Below are 23,040 nucleotides of genomic sequence, written 5' to 3' on the forward strand. Positions count from 1 at the left end.
TAGGTATGCCTGAAGGAGAGGAAAGGACCCAGGATAATAGATTGCAGTTTGTCCACTCCAAATAACCAATAACAGATGGGGTCTGTCAACCTCAAAGAGGTAATCCATGTTAAAGTGCTGCTAAACCACACTACAAAATGGCACCTCTTGGTGTGTCCTTCAGTGGTGACCAGGCTCAGGGATTTTGAATGTATGTATGTAATGTGTGAGATTATTATATGAAGGAAGTTTTGAGTGGGGTAGCCTCAAATAAGGGCCAGCCTCATTCAAGAGGATGGTATAATCTTGAATATGTAAACTAGGTGAAAAAGAACTTCCTATTTACACTCTCCTGGATGTCACAGAAGGAAGGAGTTGGTGATTTGTTTCTCTTGACCACCATCGATTTCTGCTTATTCCCCATTCCTCCCTTCTGTTTTCTCCAGACTTCTTGACTACCAGTGTTTCTTGTCCACAGCAGAGATATGAGTTTTCCAGAGAATTTTTAGTTAACCATGTGCAGAATTTTTTTTATGGCCTAAATTAATAGAAAATTGATTTAGCATGTTTTTTTTAATATATTAACAAATCTCTGGCTTTTTTTTTCTCCTGTAGCCAGAAGTACTTGAACTGAAATATTTGATTATGGGGAAAATAATTAGATAAAGTACACAGTGTCATTTCAATGCTGAAGTCCAAGCTTTTTTTGATGGGAATACTCATATTGTTTCTAACAAATGACAACTTCCCTTACATTAGATTTTCTTAAAAAAAGAAAAATGTGAAAGCACTGAAAACCACTAACATTCTAATTTTAGAATGCCTGAAAAGCTGTGCACCTATATATACATGCTTCCTAAGGATTGTCACCTGGAAAAAGTGAATTATAAGTGAATTATATTTGACTGGTATCTTATCCATTCTGGTTACCCAATTTGACTTGTATTGTATTCCTTATGTTATAGTTTAATGAAATAATGTATTTCTAAAAGTGGTAAATGTGCTTCAGAAAAATGTTGTAGTGAAAACGTGTGAATTGGCAAGGGAGGCAGCTGACCAGGACTGTGGAGGAATGGAGAGAATGGTAATTGGGCAAAGGTCCATTGGCACTGGGATCAGGCCAGTTGTGGCTGTCCTTCTGTTCTGCTCTTCCTCCACCTAAGGTTGTGGGGAGACTGAAAACACCAGTACTCCTGATCTGTGTCCATTGCCATTGAATGCCAGGTCAATGTTAACAAAAGATTGACCATCCATTATGTTATTCTGGATGAGGCAGCTGACTTTGCTAATGTTACTACTGAGGCCTGATTTTGGTATGTTTGGTAAACTGGGATCTTGAGGGAGGGTCACTTAATAGAGAAATCTAGCTAAGACAAAAGCAAGTCTGAGAGCTACTTCCCTCTTCTTTTTGGCCTGGTTTGTACCCATTCTTAATTTCTTCTGCTTTTGCTTTTCTCTTTAAACTGAGGTTAGTTCTGTATCTGTAGTACAGTATCTGAAGAGTTTTGAATGTGTTGAGTCTCCCAACTGCTAGCTCCATCTGCTTGAAATAACTATATGGCTTGCTTTTGTGGCTTACCATAGGATAACAACTGATTTTTCTGAAGTGGCACTACTATAAAAGGCTTTCAACTTTGGGCGGTGAACCACAGCCTGTTTGGCAATTTTGTATATATTTCATTTCAGCATCTCTTGTCTATGGAGAAGTGTGCTTCTGGTTCAATTCCTAGCTTTGTGTGTGTTCTGTGATGAAAACTGCTGCTTGGAAGTGTCAGCCTCTGCAGCGCATCAGAATAGAGCAGTTTCAGTGATCATATGGTAACTAAGCAACTACTCTGTTGGTTTTAGTCCATCAGGGATCACTTTGTCGTCGTCTTCTTCTTCTTCTTCTTCTTCTTCTTCTTCTTCTTCTTCTTCTTCTTCTTCTTCTTCTTCTTCTCCCATCTTTCCTCATAGTGGTGCCCATGACAGCTAACAAGAGATAAAATACAATACAAAATAAAACGATCCTATAACTTATAGAACACTATATAGAACAAGAGCAGTTAATAAAAACATCAATAAAAAAGCATTCAATTAACAAAATAGCTTGACAGGTCAGCTAAAAGTAAATGGATCAGATTAAAAGGATCAACTCAACAGGTAAAAAAAACCTGTCTAAAGTAAAAGGTATTTGACCTTCTGTCAGAAGAAAACCTGAGAATGGTGTAAATGGGCCTCCCTACAAAGGGAGTTCCAAAGCTTGTGTGCAGCCTCTGAAAAGTCTCTCTCAAGTCTCCACCAAATATCATAGAATCATAGAATTGTGGAGTTGGAAGGGTCCACAAGGATTATCTAGTCCAACCCTGTGCAGTGTGCAGGAAAACCAATTAAACCATCCATGACAGGTGACTGTCCAGCAACTTCTTAAAAACCTCCAGAGAGAACCCACAACCTCCTTCAGCCTGTTCTTCATTGCTGCCTCCTAGAGCATCCAATATACTTTGGATGTTGGTGAGACAGAGAGAGGGAGGCCTGTCCCAAAGATCTTAATACTCAGGAATATTTGGATGGGAGAACGTAATTCTTTAAGTAACCTGCTCCGAAGCCGTTTGTAGGCTTAACCAACACTTTAAACTGTGTCTGGAAATGGACTGGTAACCAGTGAAGCTGTTGTAATAAGGAAATTGCATACTTCCTACAACTAGACCTGATCATTATCCTGAATGCAACATGCTAAACTAGCTGGTTTCTGGTGTTATCATTTCCAGGATCAGCCACCATTGGTGCGCTAGCCTCAAGTGTGCCAGAACCATTCCTGAAATGGTTCTAATGTGTGCAGTCTTTAATACCAAACTGGATTGGGATATATTTACTCTTTAGAGATTCTTTACATGAAGTGTGTTAATATGTGTTGTAAGGATCACCAGACTCAATGAGGGGTGGGGGAGGAGCAGAATGTATAGAGGGGTTAAAGGCTTGAAAACCAAGGTGATTTGGGCAGAACCTCTGATCATTAGGAAAAGAGTTTATGGATTGTCCATAATTTCTTAGTTAATGCCGCTATACACAGCATTTCCAGTTTTGCTTTCTCCCCTTCTACCAAATGTTTAGTATACTGTGAAGACCTAAGTATTGCAGCAAAAACTAAATAAAGATTCCTGTGGTACCTTAAAGACAAAAAAATTATTATGGCACAATTTATTTTGAAGAAGTATGCAAATCTGAAAATGTTTACTCTGAAGGAAGAATTCAGGTTTTATTGAAAATGAACTGAATACTGCTGGTAAATCTCTGAGATTAATATTGTGGGTTGTCTAGTCACATTCTGGCTGGAAATCTAGAAACAGTTACAAAAATATGCTGAGTGTTTTGTTTTTATTTTAACATCTAATTATTTTATTTCAAACTTTGTCTTTGCTGCTTCTGGGAATTAATTCCAGTAGAGACTCCAGCTGCATCAGCAAATTCTTAAGATGCTGTCTGCAGAGTATGATACAATTTTACCCTTTTCTACATTAATTAGAAAACACTCTTGTAAAATTTGTCAATTATCTGTTGCTTTATGTAAAGATGCAGTCACTGCTCCCCAGTTAAAGTGATAAGTCTTTCAATTAGAACAAGAAATTCTATTAGCAGCTAAATGTTTCCAGAGACATCATTTTGGGTAATGGATTGGCATGTTAAGTGTGGGACTGCTTATTTGTTTTGTGACCTACTCTGCTTTATTGGTTTGGAGAAACAAGTAGAAAATAAATGGTATAGCTGCACATAGACACTCCCTCCTTAGACTGACTTTTCCTGATCCGTATTCTTGCAGATCTAGTTTGTCCATTGTATTTTAACATTATTAGAAGTATTTATTGTTTCTAGAAGCAATTCCCCCCCTCCCCAATTTCACCTTTCATCAAGAATGTCTTTGTTTTACCATAACCATTTTATGTGTATGTCCTTCAGTAGAACAATTGAAGCTTGCAAATGAATCTGTCTGCAGTTTGGCACTGTCCTATCTTCCTTTTAGATATCTGTACTAGGATGCTTCAGATTTAGACCAGGCTTCCCGAACCTGGTACCCTCCAAATAAGTTGGACTATAATGCATAATCCTTGCTGATTGGGGATGATGATGTAAATTGTAGTCCAAGAAAACTGAAGGGTATCAGATTGGGGAAAGCTTATTTAGAGGGATCAGGTACTTTGAATGAACACTAATGTGAAAAGGTTGGTAGCCAGTCTGTAAAACTTGCTGTTACAGGAGGTGATGTATGTTACCCCTTTCAGAAGAAACTAAAATAATTGCTGCTTTGCCTACCCATTTCCCAACTATTTATGATGTATCTCCACAGCAGATACAAGAGGGAAATGGAGGGTCCTGTAGAAACCTGAAAGGGTAACTGCAAGTTAATGTGACCTGCTGTGCATGCTCAAATTGGGAGTTCCGCAGAAAAGCAAAATTGAACAAACTAATTGCACAACCTTGGTCCCAAGGTAGCTACTAAAATCTAACACTAATGTTCTATTTCCTACGTATCCAGTTCCACAGTCCCTAGAGCTACAATTATTATTATTTTTACTGTCGGGCGATTATTTTTCTCTTGCTGCTAAACTTATAAGAGAGGTCAGGGAGTGAAGGGCTGATAACATGGTGAAAGATAGGTGTGTACATTACCTTAGAGATGCTTTATCGATTTGTAAATAGCTACAAGTCACTTGTTAGAGCAAGAGAGACAGGTTCGCCTTCCTCATAAGCAAAATAATTTCTAATAGTTGCAATTTTTTTGGTTAAAAACATGTTAAAATGTGACTCTTGTCAAACCACCTGAAGGAATTTATGTGATATCCCCCTACACGCTTGAAGTACAAAGAATATGGCTGAACCCTATCCTATTTCGTGTAGAGCTGTGTCCGGACTCGTATGAACATAGGAAACTGCCTTATAATGAGTCAGACCATCTAGCCCAATACTGTCAACACAGACTGGCAGCAGCTCTCAAGGGTATCAGACAGGATTCTTTCCTTGCCCTACCTGAAAAAGCCAGGGATCAAATCTGGGTGACTTTGTGCCAGTCACTGACACTCAGCACAACCTACCTCACAGGGTTGTTGTGAGTATAACATGGAAAGGAGGAAAAAGACCATGTAAGCCATCTTGAGTTTCTTGCAAGAGGAAAACAAGCAGAATAAACATGTAAGAATGAATGAATGAATGAATGAATGAATGAATGAATAAATAAATAAATAAATAAATCCCACTGGACAAAACCAGACTGTTGAACCATAGCTAAAAACCCTTTGATTGACAGCTTGTATTTGTTCCATAGCCACTGCAATGTGATGCCCACTTAGACAACTTATTAATTGCAAATTATCTCTTGCATTTAGAGCAGCCTCCCCCATCCCAACGTAAAGCCCTTCAAATGTTTTGGTCTAGAACTCCTAGTTTTCCTGACCATTAACTATGCTGACTGGAATGATGGAAGTTGAAGTCCAAAACATCTGGAGAGCACCAGGTGGAGGATGGCTTATCTAGAGTATTTCTTACTTATTGAGGTTCAGAGAAACTTGTAATGTGCAAATGCTGTTGGGACAAGTGGCAACCTGCTCAAGGATAAAGGTTTTTGCAGCAAAAAGGCAGTGGTTGACCTCACTGTCACCAAGATCCTTGAGACGTAAGCTGTGGATGGCAGGACGAGGATGGTGGCCGACACTTTTGAAAAATGTAGCTGCAAAGAATTCTAGAGCAAGCTGTATCTGAATGCAGAACCAAGCAGATTTACCAAAGAAGTCAGCTTTGTTCCTGCTGCGAGTAGTCTCAGCCTAGATCTTCAGAAATTCTGGAATGCATCTGTCGCTTGTGGAAAAGGGAAAGGCTCTAGAAAAAACCCACAGCAAATAGCCCTTTCAACTTCCTTCTTTAATGACAAGGAAGGTGAAAGGGCTACCTTCAACTGAGGGTAAGAAAGGGGAGCTTTGATCTGTGGAGGAGCTGCTCCCTACCAAGTTCTTGGCTTATTCTGTTGCAGCTATTCTCCAACCACCTGGGCTTCTCTTTTGCTAAACTTCTAGCCGGTCTTTGTGTGTGTCATCGGTGCCCTCGCATTGAGGCTCTTTTGCCATATCAGGCAGTGAGATGAGGGATTATCTGTTACTGCATGGGTCCAACAAAGACCCTTAAGCACGGTCTCTCTGTTTCGTACGAGGGGCTGTGTTGTTCTGCGTCCCCACCCTACCTGTTCTGGCTCAGCCTCTAGTTGGCAAGGATGACATCCTGTCTGCTGTTGGAGGCAGCAGTAGCAGATGAACACGGTTCATGTGCTGCACACCACAAGGTGCACCTGCCTGCCTAGCGCGGATGTCAGGCACTTCAATAGAGGCATTAGGAATAGGCAACTCTTTAAATGTAAATAAATAAATAAATAAATAGTAACTCAGTGTAAACGTGATGTGCATACCTTTATAAAAGACAAAAAGTCAGAACTTGTGTATACAAACTCTTACATTCTCAACATCTCCTGGGCTCAAACATTCAAAAATCAGATCACGGGAACTTTTTAATTTTGTAAGGTAAAAAAGAAACAACGTATGAGAATACCGTCTTGAGGCGCACATTCAGGAGACAGTTCTGCTTAGAACCTCCTTCTCCTTCCCTTTCAGGCACGCTTCAGGTCTATGCTCTCTTATACTTATTATTCTCATCGCAGCCTCAGCACATATGCAAGAAAAATGGCCAATTGAATTTGTAGATAGCTGTTATTGCTAGGGACTTTCCCCCCCCTCACTTCCAGTAAACCTGACAAACAGAATTAAGGAAGGAGTCTGTCTGTAGAAGAGGCAGCATGCTCTAGCAGCAGCACGACTGCTGACAAACTATTCAGAAGTGACCTTGTAGCACGTCAACATTTATTCATTTTCCTGCACCTCCTTGTACTCTGTTGTGTGGTGCATGGATTGCACCTGTGGAGAGCATCTGCTAGGTGCTAGGCAGCACAACTTGAATTTCCTGTTGAAGTTTCTCGCAAGAAGATGGAAGTCTGGTTAGCTCTGTGTACGCTTGCTTTGTAGTAGACATATCAACATGGCAGGAAACAGGATTCTGTCCATATTTTCAGAAGGCCTCTCTACTTTCATGTCCTTTGGAACTTCCTGAAGGACACTAGTGTGTCTTTCTGGATACTCATTGACACATTCTTTGGCCTCTGTCAGACAATAAGGGTCTATGAGTCTTCCCTACGGATAAAGGGGTGTTGAGGCTTGGCCCTTCTTACATGCTCAAAGCAAGCTTGTTCCACAGATTACAAGAAGTGTTTCTCCACACATATCTGGGGGTGGAAGGTGGGGAATTGTATACAGTGGGTGGTGGGAGATCCATAAAAATTAATCTGGTTATATCTATGATGTCTTGGTTTTCTTTAAGCCTGGCTTTTGATTTAGGTTTAACTTAATTGATGTCTCTTTCCCTTTGTGTATTTGCAGGTTTTAGAAGTGGTGCGCTCCAACTATGACACTCTCACCCTAAAGTTGCAGGATGGATTGGACCAGTATGAACGCTACTCAGAGCAACATAAAGAAGCCACTTTCTTTAAAGAACTGGTGAGTTTCAGCGCTGTAATAAGAGCCTCAAAGCCACAGCACAACCAGAACTGCCCTTGTATCCATCTAATGTATCGGTGGTGCGGGTGCAGAAACACAAGCATTAGTATGCTTTTCATTCATAGGTAATGACCAATTAGATGCTTGGCAGACATAATTGGGAAAAGGGAAATTTTAGTTCCACTCTTCTTGGGGTTCCTTGAACTCTTTTTGCAGCATGTTCCTGAAGCTGGTTGGAATTACATGGCTGAACCTTTTTCTTACATGCTCATACAGCCTTTTCTGAAAGTCAGAGAAATCTCATGCTGACTGCACCTGCCAATAGCTTATCAAGCACAGCATGTTCCAACAGCTCCATTGATGGAACAGGAATAAGGGTGCTTCTTTCACATGAGACAGACTTTGCTGTTGGATTTGAAATGCTCAGTACATCCCCTTCCCACAAATTGTATGTGCCCAGAGCTGATCCTCACCTCCACCCCAACAATTTTCTCCCTACTAACATGTTACTGTAACTTCCTTCCATTGCTGCGCTGTCTTTGCCAGGTAATCCCTACATTGCAAGTACTGGAGCAATAGAAGACGGCTGCTTGAAATGCTTTCCTTTTTCTATGTCTATGTGTCTTAGGAGGGAGATAGCTGAACACAGAGGTCTATCTTGAATAGTGCAGGAACAGCCATGTTTGTTCTCACCTATATGGTGGAGCATTCTCCTCCACTTGTATCATGTCCATGGCTTCTTTTTGTGTATATGTATGTTGCCCCGATTCTCTCCCTCTTTCCCCCAGCCACTATTGACGTTTTCTGTGTCCTGCTATTCACTAGTTGAAAAACTGTACATTTCCCTTAATTAAAATGAAGACTTGCCTTTTCTAATTTGCTGAGATTATATTTTCTTTCCAGAGTCCATCAGCCTAAGTGCTAGTAATTTAGATTCAGTATCATTGAGTATACTTAACATCATTGCCAGTCCATCCTTTTTTTTTTTTTTTTATGAGAAATGCCCAAATGGACCTAGTTGGATGAAGTCAGGGAATTTTGTTCATTATTCCTCATCTGGTGATTAAACAAATGCAACCAGTTTAATCCCTATTTCTCTAGAGACTTAATGAGCCTCCTCCAAGCCAATCCCTATTGAGAGCGATAAATGTATAATGGGTCCCCTGAGTTCACTATCAAAGTAGGACAGGGATTGAATCAAGTTGATGTGGTTTGGTGAGTTGCTGGCAAACCATTAGTTTTCCTTTCGCCATCATATTTTTCTTCTAGATTAAAAAAAGCCATGCCCCCTCCCCAGAGGACACCAGGTCACAAAGTTATGCCATACAGGATGCTCAGTCAGATCAAAGACAGCACATAGGTTTCTCTTGTGTTGCTTATTCAGGTGCCTTTGCAGAAACGTAGCACTATAGCTTGCTGCAAAATTTCCTTCCTTAGTCGACCTCCGGAAAGGAATCCTGGTTGTCCAGGGTTGATCAAAGCTTGTGTGACAACCCAGAGCTTTTGGAACTGGGTGTATTCACATGGAAGTAAATTTATTTTTTTCTATATTTTATTTTTTATTTTAAACATCACAAACACACAATCTTTACACCACATATAGTACATACAAACAAAGGTATACACAAAACAACTACACTCAAATACAATAAAAAACATTTAAGGATAAGGTTAAAGTATATTTTTGGCCCTCTTTATGCCAGAAATGCTAATTAACTTCTTAATTACTATTAATATGTTAATCAAATTCAATTCTTTCTTACGACTTATCTGAATCTCATACATTGGATCCACAGAATCATACTCCGTTTCTAATACATCAATCAAATTTACTTCTCTTTATTTCTCTTTTCTCTTTTTTTCTCTTTTATTTCCCCGTCTTATTACTAAAATCAACAAACAAATACATCATTTTTCTCTGTCTCTTGCAAATATTCTATCAAAGGTTTCCATTCCAACATACATGGAAGTAAATTTAGAGCAACTAGGGATGGTGACTTGAAACCAAAGCTCTGGGGTAGAGCTGATGAGGGTCCAGCAAGAGTGGCAAGGCAAGGAATTGGCCAAATAACAAAGCTGACAGGATAGCGGATGGCTCCTAGGCCAGCCTTCCCCAGCCTGGTGCCCTTCCAATGTTTTGGACTACAATTCCCAATGCTCCTGACCCTTGGCCAATGCTGGCTTTGGCTGATGGGAGTTGAAGTCCAAGACATCTGGAGGACATCAGGTTAGGGAAGGCTTATCTAGAGTATGTTCCTTCCTAACTTACTGAGGTGCAGAGAAACTGGTTAAGTGCAGATGCTGTTGAGACATGTAGCAACTTGCTCAGCGATAAAGGATTTTGCAGCAAAAAGACAATTTTAATGTTTGGACCCATTTTGTTCAGAGTATGCATCAGATCTCACCTGATAAACAGCTCCTTCATAGGACATACTGATCTTTAGTACTGAAGCCCATTTCCCACAATTGAAACACTTGGTTTCTTGATGGCTTAATTCCACAAGCCAGTCAGTCTTGTTGCATCAAATGCTGGCCTATCAAGGTCTCCTTCCGTACCAGAGATGCTGGGCTGTGTCAGTGGTACCTGTAGTGACTGTTGTGTCTCCCGCAGGTCCGGTCCATCAGCATCAATGTGCGGCGAAATCTGGCTTTCAACACCCTAAGCCAGGAGACCCTGCTTAAAGAGTTTTCGACCATCTCCTGAAGCTGAGTTATCTACCTGCATCCTGGCCAGTCCTGGTGTTACTGCGCCCCCTTTCCCAGCATTGACTGTAGCTCCTGGTTGTGGAGTGGTCTAACCCTAGTGCGTGTGTCTTTTTTTCCAGGGAAGATCAAGAGGAAGTTTGGACTTGTCTCACATTCCTGGGGACAGAGAACTGATGATATGGACTACCCTGGGGAATGGAAGTGGGGAAGAGGAATCTGTTGTTATTGCTCTTTCTCATTTCCTCTGTAGCAACTGTGGTACAGGGACAAGCATTTTTCCCCAGGTGAGAAAAATTAGAGCAAAACGATGTTGATCAGAGAGCTCATCCTTCTAATTCTCTGGAAGGTGTCTGGTGTTGATCAAAGGCCTGAAGCGAGAAAGTGATGCAGCAACTAAGCCCTTGATAATATGGAGCAAACTGACTGAACTCCTGTCCTATGTACACTTGTGCTTTAAAGCCCAAGTCATCAGCTCTGCTTGGGTACTTTGCGCCTGCTGTCCTTGTGTATTGTTAGCCCCATCTCAAATGGATATTGAAATTAACAGCTGAGGGCTCTGCCCTTCTCTCTGAGTTAGTGCCTCCTATTCTGAATGGTGCTTTCCAGAGCTTCTTGGGAGGCTTTCCCAGTGCCCAGCCTAAAACACTTGTTCTCTGGCATTCCTTATTAAGAGCCTAACTTTGTGCTGTCCCTACTGCCCTGTTTTAACACTCTGGGGCTGAGAAGATTAACATGGGTCGGGGTTCCCCCCCCCAAAGGAGTAATAAGTGAGTGTCCTGTGCTTTTACTGTTCAGACTATTGCTGCCTATCAGAGTGAGTAATTTCCCCCTGATCTCAGGAGGTTGACTGATCTTTAATATCTCTCCACTGATACACTTGGATCTCTCTAGTGCTGACAAGGTGACCAAGTGCTCCCATTCAGGTTGTTAACATCCTGCCCATCAAACACATACACTACCTAAACCAAATTCTGCATTGACTGAAGCAGGAACTTCTTAGCTCAGTCGAAAGACTACCTTCTCTGAACGCCAACAAAGTGTCTCATTGAGTAGGTGGAATTAGGGGATTAATTTTGCACAGCATTTTCAGGAAAAGGGAAGAATTCTATATAAATGTAGCAGCCAGTTCCATATTCGTGTGCACCAAGTGTTACAACTGCAGACTACAAGACATGTCACTTGTGTGGTCAACCATCCCATCAAATGTCTGTCGTTCTTTGTGCAGAATTATTTTTTTCCAACTTTATTTTAAGCAGCAATGTAAAGTGTCACTTATTTGCTTTCCATTTAACATGTAAGGACATGTAAATATAGGACTGTACTCTGTCGGAAAGCCAAGAGTTGACCGTGCCTGGGGCACTGTACTCAGGGGGGAGACCTCACTCCACAGGTGTGCTCTTAATCCTTAGTGAAGGGGATGTTAGGATTTGGCACTGTGTCCATTTGTGGTTGTGTAGGGGAGAGATTGTGGATGTCTCCCTTGCATTTTGTCTTCCTTTTTGCAGAACCACTTTCACAGGATACAAACAGCATTGAGTGAGCCCGAGTACATGCACCTTACTGGGATCTATCCTGGTGTATGCTGGTTTAGCAGACTAACATGGAGACAGACCTTGCTTCCAAGAGGCCTGTCATCTTCTGTAATTTCTTTGTTCCTTTTGGACAGACATGAGAAACCCCCTCCTTTCTTATCCGCTGGTGAATCTCCGCTGTGTATAGCAGTGAATTTTGAGGCCGGAAGTACAAAGAAGTCTTTTTTTTTCTAGAAAAAAACACTGTAAATGTCCTGCTGCTGAAACAGCACCTGTTAAGAGCGTTTATATATAGAACTCCAACAGAGTTCAGTAAAAAGGTGGAGAAGAGTGTGCCTCTGATTGCTCTTTTGTGTGTAGTGTATCCTTTTGTGTTCCCATTGGGAGAGGTAATAAATTATTATTACTATTAACATTTCCTTGGTGCTAACGCTATTCTAGCTGCTTTACCCAGTTCACAAGTGACATAGTCTTTTCCTCAGGGTGCTTTCCATTTAAGCAAAGCCTATAGGATGGAATGTGTGAGATGAAGAAAAGTTGGACTTGAAAACATGGAAATTGCAAGCTTAATTCTGTTTCAAGAATGCAAACATGTTCAGTGTCAAACTCCAGAGGCTCTTTTTCACTTCCATTCTCTTCCCAAGTGACCAGAGGGAAGACTTCTTTTTAATCTGGGATTGTGCCTTATCTTTCTATGACAGCAGAATCAGTCTCTTCGGACTTTACCAGAGGGAGATGCTTATAGTCCCCAACCCAGGCCTATCTTTTGGGCTGGGAGTAGGGTCTCCATAAGAGTTCACAAAAATCCTTTCAGCAGGCCTTTATTTTATCATCATCATCATCATCATCATCATCATTTCAAATCCTTTCCCTTTTCTATTTGACACCTATAGAGTATTCTGTAATTTATTCTCAACTTCCTGTAAGAACACTCTTTGCATTAGGATGGCTGTTTTGGCTAATTGTGATTGGTACTCCTGTCTATATATGCCTTTGGTTTATGTGGCTCAACTTGAGGTATCTTGAGTTACAATGTAATTTTTCAACTGGGATTTTTTGAGCAGTTGCGCACTGACTCTGTGCCCACATATCCCTTGGTAATGCATGCTTATGACAAAGGGCAGGTTACAGAAAGATGCTACCCCCAGTACATTCACATCTGTTTTCAGGCAATACACGGGGGCTTTTCAGGTGCCTCCCTTGTTGTGGTTGTTGTTCTACACTCTGCCTTTTTCTTAGCAACACCCATTCTCCCACCCACTGTGGCACTATGGAAGTATGTTGAGCCCAAGCTGTTGTCAATCATAAGCAAAACTTTGAGTTTGATTACCTTTTTGACTGGCCTTCCTTTTATCCTATCTGAATTGGAACCACAGCTATCCTTTAGGCAGAAGCTTTCCCTGGGAAGAATGAGGCAGGAAGGAGAAAATTACATCGCTGTTGATAGAGTCCACTGAAAAGGAAAAGATCTCATTAATACAAGTTAGAGTTGTGTTAATAAATCTAACATCAGTAGGTCTAGTGGCATAATAGGATCTCCTCTGTTCTGAACTACAAGCCTAGCCATGTTTGAGACAGCTGTAGCTTTTCATCTCTGTTCAATCCTCTTGTATTCTCCTCTACTCCTTTCTACCTGATGCTGGCATAGACCCTAGAGACAAGATAATGAGAAAGACTAAGATGGGACTTGTGGTTCAGGATTTCCATATATCTATGTGAAGCACATGAATGAATTATATTTTGTAATGGCTAATTTATAGCTGCCTTCACTGCCAGTTTAGCTGCCTCTGAGATTCTGGAATTACCAGGTCTTAAATGGAATGGCAGAGGCCAGGAGACAAATATTTTAACATAGAATGACCTAATCCTGTCAGAGAAAGATTGGTTGGAGGGGAGAAAAAGAGGCTAGAATGATTAAAACATGTTTTTTCTTTTTGTTTGAAAACGTGCAGGTTTTTCTTCTGTGGTCTGAAGGGTTCCATTTTTCAGACACTCTAAAAATAAAATAATTGAAAGATCCTGAATGTTTTCCATCCCAGCATCCTACACAGAGGCAAGATCTTCTATACCAAACTGTTCTTTATATATTGGCTTGTGCTGTAGAAGACTCCCAGCATACAAGTATAAAGATATTCTGGGATCAAAATGCATTTTAAGAGGATTTAAGGCATTTACCAATTCAGTCATGCACTGGAAAGCATGAAAAGGTGTGTGCTTTTTAAGTTCTAAACTTTTAATTCTGACAACCAACCTCTTGCAAAGCTTATTTTATGCTGCAGAGAGCAAATTTGAGAATGCGTTAACAAAAAGCAAAAGCAAACATATCCAAACACCAACACCACATAGGGAGAGTTTGTGCCTCCCCCAATGCCCCTGCACCTACAGGCTTCTGCTGCAGGAGCCATTTTTGTGGGTAGGGGGGAGGTTACAGCTTTGCCTGGGAAGCCTCCATTTGCCAAACCCACATGGGCTCAACGCTCACCCTGAGTTAAATGGTGGATTAGAATAAGCTTCAGAACCTTTTAGAATATTCAAAGCATTTTCACCAAAGCTGTGAAGGGGAGACCCCTGCAATAGGTTTGTTTGATAGAATGTAAGCTGGCAAAAAGGAGAAATGCGAGGTACATTTTCAAGGGGCATAAAAATGGTTGTAAATGGAGTCCTTGGTCTCAAAACCAATATTTTAAATTGCTATAACTCAGCCATTTGACTAGGAATGCATAAGCATCCTGCTGCTCTCCCTGAAAGGGGCTGAGGTTTTGTGAGTATTCAGACTAAATGCTTGCAAAGGCTTGGGCTTTTGAGGAGCATTTGGTTCAGACACTTACAAAAAGCTTGGAGGGCACTCACTGTCCTTCCCCTGCCTCATATTCCAGGATGTTGCCGTGGGGCAGGGCCTGGGAAGGTGGTGCTCCCCAGGCCCTGGTACGGCATCTTTTCCTGATGGGGATGGGATTGGAATTGCCTCTATCTGAAGCCCTGGCAGGAAACTGAAACTATTTGTGTCATTTTTGTCAGACTTGGAAGGCCTTCTTCCTGGCAGGAATGATGCACAAAGCTTTGGTTTCCAGTCGTTTTCCAGTGGGCAAAGATGCATGCCATCACCTTCCCCTGCCCCAAGAGAAATTACTGGACTTTGGGGCAGGGAGCAGCGGAGTGGCTCTCATAGAGTTGAGGTAATCAAAGGCCTCACACACAGGATATTGCTCACAAGCATTTGAGCAGAGGCACTACTCAAGTGCTTGCAACACCCTGACATTTGTTGGATTTTTCTGAAACTTGGCCAGATTATACTACTTCCCAAGTCCATTTTCTATGCCAAACTTCACACTAATAGGACAGATCATCTTGCATTTGTAACAAATAGGATTTTCTGGCATTATCACTTAAGAATGCTGAAAAAGCCGACTGTACAGCTGCTGTTCTGGCTGTATAATCACCACAAGAGTGCCACAAACAGAGAGCAAGGAAACTCAAATGTTCCACCCTCCCCACCCCCTGCCCATCTGTCAAATCTGTCTGCTACACAAAGATGAGAAGATATGGCTCAATAAGTCCTACTGCATTTTGTAGATGGAGGAAAATTTCTGGGATCATCTGGTAGTCTGACACAGCAGAAAATTCCTTCTCTAATGGTTCTAGAGTTGGGTAGTTTTTACTTTCGGAAAGTAGTCCAAGGTTAGTTAGTTTGTACCTCCTCTTGGTTGACAGACAGCAATTCCAGCAGTAATGACATCAAGACGAAGGAATTCTCCTCAGCTTCCAGAACATCCCTGTCTGGCTACCAGATTTCTAGCGTGGCTTGTATCTGAGCTATTGTGACACGATTTGAATTTTAAGTCAGCAGCTTATTAATTATGATAAATAACACAATCCTCAAAAGTAATATTAATGTTTATCTTCAAAGTGGACATTTCCGGTCTGTATTTGCTAGAGATAAATGTCCAATTCATGTTTTGCCTTGGTGGTAAGGGGGAAAAAAAACACAACCAGAAAATACAAAATTGCATAGAAACAACAGACTTGCTGCCAGTGTCCCTGGAAACATTGCCAGTGGCAACCAATCAGGCACAGTTGGGGTGACAATTCCCATATGGAGGCAGCCAGTGAACCCATCATGGGGACATGCTTCCAGCACAGCCCTTATTTATTTATTTATTTATTTATTGCACTTATATACCGCTCCCATAGCCAGGGCTCTCTGGGCGGTTTACAGAAATTCTAAAATTAAGATTAAAACGAGTATACAAAATTTAAAATTCTAAAACACAGAACATACACACATAAAGCATTTAAAAACCGTTAAAAAACTAAACATGTGGGTGATTAAGATGTGCCGCCATATGCCTGGGCAAAGAGGAAAGTCTTAACCTAGCACCGGAAAGATGGCAGCGTTGGCGCCAGGTGAGCCCTTGCATCACACAACACAGAAGCCAACACCACAATGCCTCCATTCCTACCAGTCCCTGGGGCTCAGGCAACAACGGTCCGGTTGCTGCGAGTCTACAGGCATCCCTCTACGCAGGGCTTTGAATCGCAGTATGCTCCTTACGAGCATAACACAGCACACACGGGAGGAAGAAAAGCCCACACAAAATAAGAATTTTCTGCATCTTCCACAGAAGTTACCTTGGACAAGAACTGATCAGTGGCTGCAGAAAATTGCTTCCAAAAACAGTTGTTGAATTACTCAAAGGCAGTTTTTGGTACATTTTGATGAAATAGGCCTCTGTCTATTTCAAGAGTTCATGTCAGTATTCTTGACTTCAAGCAAAGTGTCCCACAGGCACTCAATGCTCAATTAATAGGACCTCCTAAGCACGACAACATTCGATCCATTTAAGCCTGGAGCTGCTCGATCACTGCATGAGGAATGACTGATTGAAGAGTTTTTCCTTTTGGAGTGACAGGAGTGGTGCCAGGATTTGGATCTTTGGCAATTGTTGATCCTTCAAACATTTCCAATATAGAACGTTTCAGCCTTGAGGGGGTTTATGGAATGTTATAAAGATTATGGCACCCCTTTGGCCTGCCTTGTCTGTCACTGCTTCACTTTTAATTTAGCTGAGAATCCTCTGATGTAGAGGTGAGAAATGGTGAATTTGTTACAAAAGCGGCCACACACCTCCCCCTCCCTTCTCTCAACATCATAAGAGCCCTGCTGGATCAGACCAAGGATCCATCTACTCCAGCATTCTGTTGACACAGTGGCCAACCAGCTGCCCATGTGAAACCCACAAGCAGGACATGAGTGCAACAGTACCTTCCTGCCCATGTTGGTGTACATACAACAGTATACAGGCTACCTCATAAAATTGCTGACTAACTAGATAGAAGCTTATTACAATTCCATAGCTGTATAGCAGTGGTGGGGAACCATTGGGGCTCCACATATTGTTGGTCTCCAGTTCCTGAACCAGCAGCATAGCCAATGGTCAGGGATGATGGGGGTTGTAGTTCAACATCTGGAGGGCTGTAGGTTCCCTACCTCTGCTGTGCAGGAAGGCTTGTTCCTCCATATCAAATGCCATCCCCAGCACAAGCTCTCCTGCTACCTGAGGTGAGAGCACATGCGCCACTGCCATATTACCCCCTTCCTGCTGCCATGCCATGCCCCCCACCCCCTTACCTTTACTACTGTGATCTGTGCAGCCAGAGAAAGAAGCCAGCATGGCTCATTAGAGACTGGCCAGGACAAAATGCCTGGCTCTGAGGAGGTCCTTCCTCAGAGCCAGGCATAGGAGGGGTGTCCCAGGAGATCACCTCCCTCTCTCAGCATAGGCTTCCCAGGCACTGGTGGAGCATCTTTCCTGCTAGGGATGAGAAGCAAGACCATCAGTCCCAGAAGCCCTGGTGTCAAACTGATGTTACTTGTGCCATTTCTTCCTGGGTGTAGGCCCTTTCCAAGAATTTAAGGCTGAGAGTGCCAATCCTGGTGGGAAAAGACTCTCCACTTTACCCTGCCCTTTCTCGGCCCATGGGGGCAAGGGAGGCCACAGCACTTCACAAAAGCCTCCAAACCCTCAGAGCTTTTCACAAGCATTCAGATTGAATGCTTGCAAAAAGTCTTGACCTTGTAACATTGAAAACAAACAGCAGCATCTAATACTCAAGTCATCCTGTGCTTGTGGATCTTGTGCTCAGCGTCACCTATGCCCAAGCAGACATGGGGTAACACAGAGATTTGAAGATAAGCCAATAATGTTTTGGGGGGAAACTACGAGGGGGGAATCCCCATCCAGCCCGAGAATAATTCAATGGCAAGAATGTTGAGCAACTGAGACAGGAAAAAAAAAATGACAACAGAATGGGAGGGGGTGGAAAGTAAGGAGGGAAAAGGAGACACAGATGTTAAAAAGTCTGGAAAGAGCCATCACATTGTCTATATAGGTCATTTCCTGCTTCATACCGAGAAGCTATTTTAAAATGTCCCCAAGGATGGGAGTGAAAGCTGCCCATAGACAACAATGGAAAAATCTACAATTTTAGTGTAGCTGGGATTTGGTACAACTGTGTCCCCCCCAAAAAAAACTAAATGGGGAGGCCAATAAGGAATGAGCATGCTCACTAGGCATACAATGCTGATTAATTTAAACAGGCAGTGGAAGGGTGGAGGGTAACGGAATGGAGTAGCTGGAACCCTGAACAGAAGCACTCCACACTGCAACATTTTGTTGCAGGGCCCCACTTGGAATCAGCTTAACCCTTTGTAGGGTTTGCAGGGAATATGGTTACAAATGGGGTTTTGGGGTCACAGACAAGAGAAGTTACATAAAAGTTACATAATGTACACAATAATGTACATTATTGTGTACATAAAATAAGTTCCTTTATGTACACAATTTGACTGGCTGGTGGACTTCTTCCATGTGGCAACAGCCGCTCGTACTATTTCCTGATATGAAATTCTTGTTGCCACTGTTGCTTGTTCACTTGCCTGCTTCTTATGGTGTAGCAGCCGCTGTCACACCCAACCATCTCATTTGACTCAGAAAGATGGGGGTGGGGAACAGACAGTAAGGCATGCGAGTAGGTGAGGACACCATTACTGTTCAACACACTCGAGTCCAGTTGGATCACAGTAGCGAGGAGGGGGAGCCATTTTGATGTTGGGCCCAGAATAAAAGGGAATAGTATGGCACCAAGGGCACACAGATGGGGACAGCTGCTCCTCTTCTCATCGTGATTGGTGATTAGGCAAGAGGGAGGTGGGATTGATAGTAGTGGCTGTAAGGAGCAAGAGAGACTATACAGCAAGAGATTTGGGTGGCCCTGGCAGTCAATCGATCCCATGCCAGTGTGTGGACCCTGGCAGCTGGCCTGGTTACAGATTTAATACACAATGTGCACTTGTTGAGATAAATGTTAGCAGTTTGGATGAGATCATCAGCAAGTCCCATATTCTAAGGCCGTCTTCTCTAACCAGGTGCTCTCCAGATGTGTTGGATTACAACTCTCATAAATTCCAGCCAGCATTGGCCATACTGGCTGAGAATTATAGGAGATGCAGTGAAACATCTGGAGAGCACCAGGTTGGGAAAGGCTGTTCTAAGGCCACCCCGGTCAGGTAAATGCTTCTTTAATTTTAAGGGTATATTAAGGCCAGAGCCAGGCACCCTGTAGAGTTGAGGAGGCTGTGGAAACCATAAGCTTGCACATGGAAGAGAGAACCATACACACTAAAGGCATAGGGGGCTCCAGGTTTCGCACTAGGGACTGCTGTTGTTTTTAATGTCCAATGGTTGCTGATCTCAAACAGCAGCAGCATTCTACTGCAGAAGTTTTGAGTTATTTGCTCTTGAATCCAATGTCAACAACTGAGTGCTGTATAGGCGCCTGGCAGCACAGCAAGATTTTAAATGCATTGCAGCCAAGCAAGGTATGTGTTATGCAAGTTAGGAGTGACCCATGTGAACCATTAAGGGTGTATTGGATTCCAGTTGCACAGTGTGATAAATAATTATGAATGAACTGTCCATGGTGTGCAAGAAAAACCCCATTGACCTTCGATCCTGGTGATCTAAGCAGATCCTCCCTCCTGGATCAAAGGAAGAAAGAGCAGCTTGTCCTAAGGCAGCTGTGAGCCAGTCCAGTTTGAACACTGTTTGCTCCTGAGTGTTTGTTTCTTTATTGCTGAGCTATTCCAAAAACAAAACTGTTCGCACTTGGAACCAGCTCCATTTTTCAAGGTGGTTGGAGGAGAACCTCCTGGCAGAGGCCTGTCTCCTTTAGACCTTATCTGTTTGTTTTTGTTGATTGTGTGCTTGTCCTGCCTCTGTGATCTTTGCTGGCTTGGGAGTCAGCTGCAGTCCTGGGGATGAGCCAAGGGGGATGATTGGCTGGCCGAAACATATGGCAAGAAAACATGGAGAATGTCATACTTTACAGCACAGTGACTTGCTGCCCTGCCTTGGCTGCAGGAAAGTTTCTCCCAGGTAAATCAGTGCTTGTTGGATAAGCATAATGATTGATGGTGAGGTTTTAGCATGGGGAGCAGCGATCCATCTGAGGTCAGCTTGTCTGCTTTGCAGTTAGTTATTCTAATTTCCTGTCTTAAAGCACCCTGTTGTTTAGCTGCAAGCTGCCATGTCGTATAACATATTTCACTCTGTTGGCACCAAAATAAGGCTGCCAACCTTGGCTCAGAACTGTGTGTGTCCCCGATTCACAGGTGGCCAATTCCTTAAATAGGGAGGGGGACTGCCTTTCACTACATGGCACCAATAGGAAGTCACGTTCCCTCTGCTGGCAGCCACAGCCTATGGGTCATAGGGCACCCCTTATTTAAACATTGCCTTCCAGTTAAGCATCTATCACACTTTATTAAGTAAACTGCATTGGTTGATATGGAATATGTAAAATTGTGTGTACGTATATATAGGTGGGTTTTGTATGAGAAGAGCTGATTTGATACTTACCAAAGATAATGTTACCATTGCCTCTGTTAAACTGCAATCTATACCTTTGCATATTTACATGCAAGCGAGTCCCATTGAGTTCAGTAGGCTTACGTCCCTGTAAATAGCCATAGGAGGATTCTTCAGAACTTGCATACCCACCAGTGGAAAAGAAATTGCTGAAGAGAATAATTGTGGTTCCTTTTTGCAGATTGGTCTGTTTATAGAAATGCGTTCTGTCTTGAATTGTTTGTACAGATCTCTTGCAAAAAAAATTAAACACAGGACATTCCAGTGCTAAAGACGAATGAGTTTTCCACTCGACCTTGTTATCTATTCTGGGCACAGATTGGTGTGCCTGTCAGCTCTCCTGTCTTTCATTCATCCATTTCCTTAAATGCTCACCTTCCTCTTTGGACTGTCTAGTTGCTGATGAAGCGCTGCCTGACTTGGGGGCTCTTTCTCCATCGGTCCTCCTGGGCTAATTGAATTAAGCAGGTGGAAAGTGAAACCAATTGACTAGATTAAATGAGCTGGGCACACATCTGGCCAGAACTCACGGACTTGGAAGCAGTGAAACATCCCTAGGGCAAACCAGTAGCTCCTCTGGCAGCAGCCTTTTGGTGCCCCGTGAACTCCAACCCCATCAGCCAGGCTTCATCATAATTTGCCTTTGGCATAACCCATCATATGTGGTCTTCCAGCAGCCCCTGCTGGGAACGTTTGATGGCTCCCCTCTCCTCAGACTTTCTCTCTCTCTTCTGTTGCATAGAGCCTTCTTACTCTCCTAGGTAATTAGTAGATAATTAGCCAAGCTGTCTGACTTCGGCATGGCCCCCTCCACTCATGCTTCCCTCATGCTGGGCCTCGGGGCTGCAAGTATGCAATGAACTGAAGGCTGGGGAAGGTCCAAGTCACAATTGCTCGTTTTTGTTTCTGCTACATCAGCTATAAGTTCTTGCTTGGGGCCTTTGAGCTGTTCTGTTTCAGGTTGTACCCAGGGTGTGTCTGTGTATAAATGCTCTGGTGACAAGTATCAGCTGTGGATAGAGTAGGCTGTGAAGCACAGCCATCTTCAGTGCCAGCATCCCTAGTCTCTCTCCTCCTTTCCCAGTGCAACAACTAAGTTGCCCGGGCTGTCCCCAGGTACTATCATGCTGTCCCATGTTCTACTTGTGGAGGGAATTCCCAGTTATTATGGACAGAAGTTGGTGACTTTATCAAAGGGTCCAACAGGTAGCCTCAGTTTCTCCTTTTCTAAGAAGAGATGAGCCAGGACGCTCTCAAAATACTAGAACCTGGGGTCATCCCATGAAACTGATTGGTGGGAGATCCAGGATAAATAAAAGGAAGTACTTCTTCACACAGCGCATAGTTAAATTGTGGAACTCACTACCACAAGATGTAGTGATGGCCACCAATCTAGATGGCTTTAAAAGGGAGTTGGATAAATTCCTGGAGTCTTAGGCCATCAATGGCTACTAGCCCTGTTGGTTGTGTGCTATCTCCAGTATTCGAGGCAATAAGCCTGTGTGCACCAGTTGCTGGGGAAGATGGGTGAAAGGGTGCTGTTGCACCATGTCCTGCTTGTTCATCCCTGGCTGATGGCTGGTTGGCCACTGTGTGAACAGAGTGCTGGACTAGATGGACCCTTGGTCTGATCCAGCATGGCACTTACGTTCTTATGCGTAGAGCTCCCTTGGGAACAACGACCTCTGACTTTGAAGGTTTTGTTATTGAAGTTGGCATTCAGACTCTGTCCTGAACTGGTGATCTACAAATAGAATTTTGCATGATTTTGATGCTGTTTTTATCAGCTGCTTTGAAAACAGAGGGTGTGGAGTTCTGGGACAGGCTGTTAAACCCTTTTCTCCAGTGTCCTTCCCCTAACGTAAATTTCACACCAACCAACGTGCCCTGCTCAAAGCTTTTATTCACTCCATAGCGGTTAAAAAAAAAGCACTCGGTAACAGCATCTACACTTGTTCCTTTCCCCAACTCCCTCCTCTGCTGCCTATGGAGATAATAACAGCTGGGGCGGGGGAGAGATGGACATCAGGGATTTTCAAAGTAGCCACATAAGGCTGCTTATTCATTCTTTTCCTTTTCTTTACATACACAAAAAGGGTGATCTTAATCACGGATCTCCCACATCCTGTCAAAAACACACAAGAACAGGACTAAGCTACCCAGTGCTCTCTCACATTTTAAATCCTTGATAGGTTACAATAACTGCCAACAAACATGAATTTCTTGTCCATGGAGCTGACAAAAAAACTATACCCTCCCTTAATCAGTACAGGGGCTTTTTAACCCACCTGGCTACCCCTAAAGACTTTATCAAGTACAACACAAGCA

General features: G+C 42.7%; 1 protein-coding gene across 3 annotated transcripts in view; it reads left to right on the top strand.

Annotated features, from left to right (window-relative positions):
* Positions 1 to 12,200, top strand: part of ARMH3 (armadillo like helical domain containing 3) — a 131,313-nt gene extending 119,113 nt beyond the window's left edge. For 2 of the 3 annotated variants that reach the window (XM_063132527.1, XM_063132528.1), the window contains exons 25-26: positions 7,431 to 7,547; positions 10,159 to 12,200. In XM_063132527.1, the coding sequence (XP_062988597.1) occupies positions 7,431 to 7,547; positions 10,159 to 10,251 (210 nt within the window). In that variant the 3' untranslated portion in view covers positions 10,252 to 12,200. The remainder of the gene's footprint in view (positions 1 to 7,430; positions 7,548 to 10,158) is intronic. The other variant, XR_010025729.1, reaches the window with a different exon arrangement.
* Positions 12,201 to 23,040: the final 10,840 nt, after the last annotated feature.

The sequence above is a fragment of the Elgaria multicarinata genome, chromosome 8 (genome assembly GCF_023053635.1).
Source record: "Elgaria multicarinata webbii isolate HBS135686 ecotype San Diego chromosome 8, rElgMul1.1.pri, whole genome shotgun sequence".
NCBI classification, from domain to species: Eukaryota; Metazoa; Chordata; class Lepidosauria; order Squamata; family Anguidae; genus Elgaria; species Elgaria multicarinata.